Below are 2,291 nucleotides of genomic sequence, written 5' to 3' on the forward strand. Positions count from 1 at the left end.
TCACCCTTAGTGTGCTCACTGCCACCTACATGGGAAGCATGGCCTTTGTCCCGTACGTCAGACTGAAGGGTGTTTCCTTCGTACTTGTTCGTGGTGTGGTTCTGTACGACCATAGTACCGTCGGTATCTCCTCCGCCCAATTCCCTTTTTCCTTGCCCAGCCTCTTCTTGATTCCATTCACAATGGTTCGATCGGACACCTCTGTCTGTCCATTCGCTTGCGGGTGTGCTACCGATGTGAAACGTTGGTTTATACCTTTTGTGGTGCACCACTCTTTGAATGGGTTCTCATCGAATTGTAGGCCGTTATCACTGACAAGGACTTTAGGGGTGCTAAATCTTGTCATGATGTTCTTCCGTACGAATTTTATCATGTGTCTCCCCGATATGCACGCCAATGGCTTTGCTTCAATCCATTTTGTGAAGTAGTTTACGGCCACCACCATATACTTTAGCTTTCCTGGTGCTTCTGGGAATGGGCCACTATATCTATGCCCCACTGGTAGATTGGCCATGGGCCGGATATGCTCTGCAACGGTTCCGGGGGGCTCACTTGGACTGGGGCGTAAGTCTGGCAATCCCCACATTTCCTGGTCATTTCTATCGCATCTTGCTGTATCGTTGGCCAGTACACCCCCATACGCAATACCTTGCCCGTTAAAGCTTGCGCCCCTTCGTGTGCGCCTACCTAGCCTGAGTGTGCTTCTTGTAACATCTCTTTTCCTTTGGCTTGGTCCACACACTTTAGCCATGGGGCCGTAAACCCTTTCTTGTACAACTCCCCGTTAACCATTGCATACAAAGGCGCTTTTTATACGTATCTTCCTAGCCTCCCCATGGTCGTCTGGTAGCACCCCTCTCTGTAAGTACTCCCGGAACGATGTCATCCACGTGGTTCCGGCTAGAGATAAGGCGTTCATCTGCTGCTCATTTATACTTCTTTCGCGAAGTACCTCCACTAGGACCTTCTTCGACAGATGGTCGAAGCATGTGGATGCCAACTTACTTAAGGCGTTGGCCCTTTTGTTTTCACTCCTAGGTATCTGCTTGAGTGTGAACCGCTCGAATAGTCCTACCAATTGCATTACCATCTTTACATACTTTCCCATCCTTTGATCTCTCACCTCGAAGCTCCCATTGACTTGGTTTGCTGCTAGCCTCAAGTCGGTTAGGGCTGTTATAACTTTTGCGCCCATCTTCTTGGCTAGACGCAATCTTGAGAGTAGCACTTCGTACTCCGCTTCATTGTTTGACGTATGAAAATCAAAACGAAGGGTGTAGGTTACCTCTTCTCCTTCCGGGCTGGTCAGAATCAGCCCCGCCCCTGAGCCTTCCTTGTTGGATGCCCCGTCCGTATACAAAGTCCATGAGATGTTGTCAGCTGGGGCCTCCTCAACTGCCCACACTTTCTCTTTGGTTGGGTCCCCTCCGTCTGAATTTTCTAGTAAGAAGTCAGCTAGCGCTTGTCCCTTGATACTCATCCTTGGGCGGTAATTTATGTCGTGTTCTCCTAGTTCGATTGCCCACTTCGCCAGTCGGCCCGACGTCTCCAACTTGAGTAGTATCTGTTTGATGGGGTAACTCGTGAGCACCTCGATCTGGTGTGCCTGAAAGTATCGTCTTAGTCGTCGTTCCGCATAGATGAGCGTCAAGACCAGCCTTTCTAACGTGGGATAGTTGAGTTTCGGTCCTTGCAGCGCCCTACTAACGAAGTATACCAGCTTCTGTTCCCCTTCCCTTTCTACCGTTAGTACTGAAGATATTGCTTCGCCTGATGTCGAGAGATACACCTGTAGCATCTCTCCATGGATGGGGTTGGCCAGCGTGGGTAATTCATGTAGTGCTTCCTTGATTCTTTGGAGCACCTTTTCTGCTTCATCCGTCCACTGGAAATTGCTTTTCTCAATACACCCCTTCAATGTGAGGAGTAACGGCATGGCCTTGTTAGCGGATTTCAAAATGAACCTGCTTAGGGTTGTGAGTTTTCCATTCAGACCCTGAGCATCTCTGAGGGAGCTCGGCGTCGGTGTCTCAATGAATTCATCGAACTTGGTCGGGCTGGGCTAGATTCCTTGTTTGGTGACGTAGTACCCCAAGAACTGCCCTTCTTCTATCCCAAATGTACACTTGGCTGGGATCAGCTTCATTTTTACCGCCTCTAGGGTTCGGAAAGTCTCCTCAATATCCTGTAACATTTTGTCTTCATGCGGGCTCTTAATCACCATGTCGTCCACATATACTTCGATGTTTCTCCCGATTTGCTTCGCAAATATTGAGTCGACTGGGCGCTGA

The 2,291-nt window shown here is 49.3% G+C and overlaps 1 protein-coding gene across 1 annotated transcript; it reads right to left on the minus strand.

Annotated features, from left to right (window-relative positions):
- Positions 1-784: 784 nt before the first annotated feature.
- On the minus strand, positions 785-1,936 carry LOC145059508 (uncharacterized). Its single transcript, XM_079007354.1, has one exon. It carries the CDS (start codon positions 1,934-1,936, stop codon positions 785-787), a length of 1,152 nt encoding a protein of 383 aa, XP_078863480.1.
- Between the last annotated feature and the right edge of the window lie 355 nt (positions 1,937-2,291).

Source organism: Lactuca serriola, chromosome 6 (genome assembly GCF_051521515.1).
Source record: "Lactuca serriola cultivar US96UC23 chromosome 6, Lser_US96UC23_V15, whole genome shotgun sequence".
NCBI classification, from domain to species: Eukaryota; Viridiplantae; Streptophyta; class Magnoliopsida; order Asterales; family Asteraceae; genus Lactuca; species Lactuca serriola.

What these genes read in the sequence shown, in the direction of transcription:
- LOC145059508 (XM_079007354.1), bottom strand. Translation starts at nt 1,936, where the DNA reads ATGCCGTTACTCCTCACATTGAAGGGGTGTATTGAGAAAAGCAATTTC.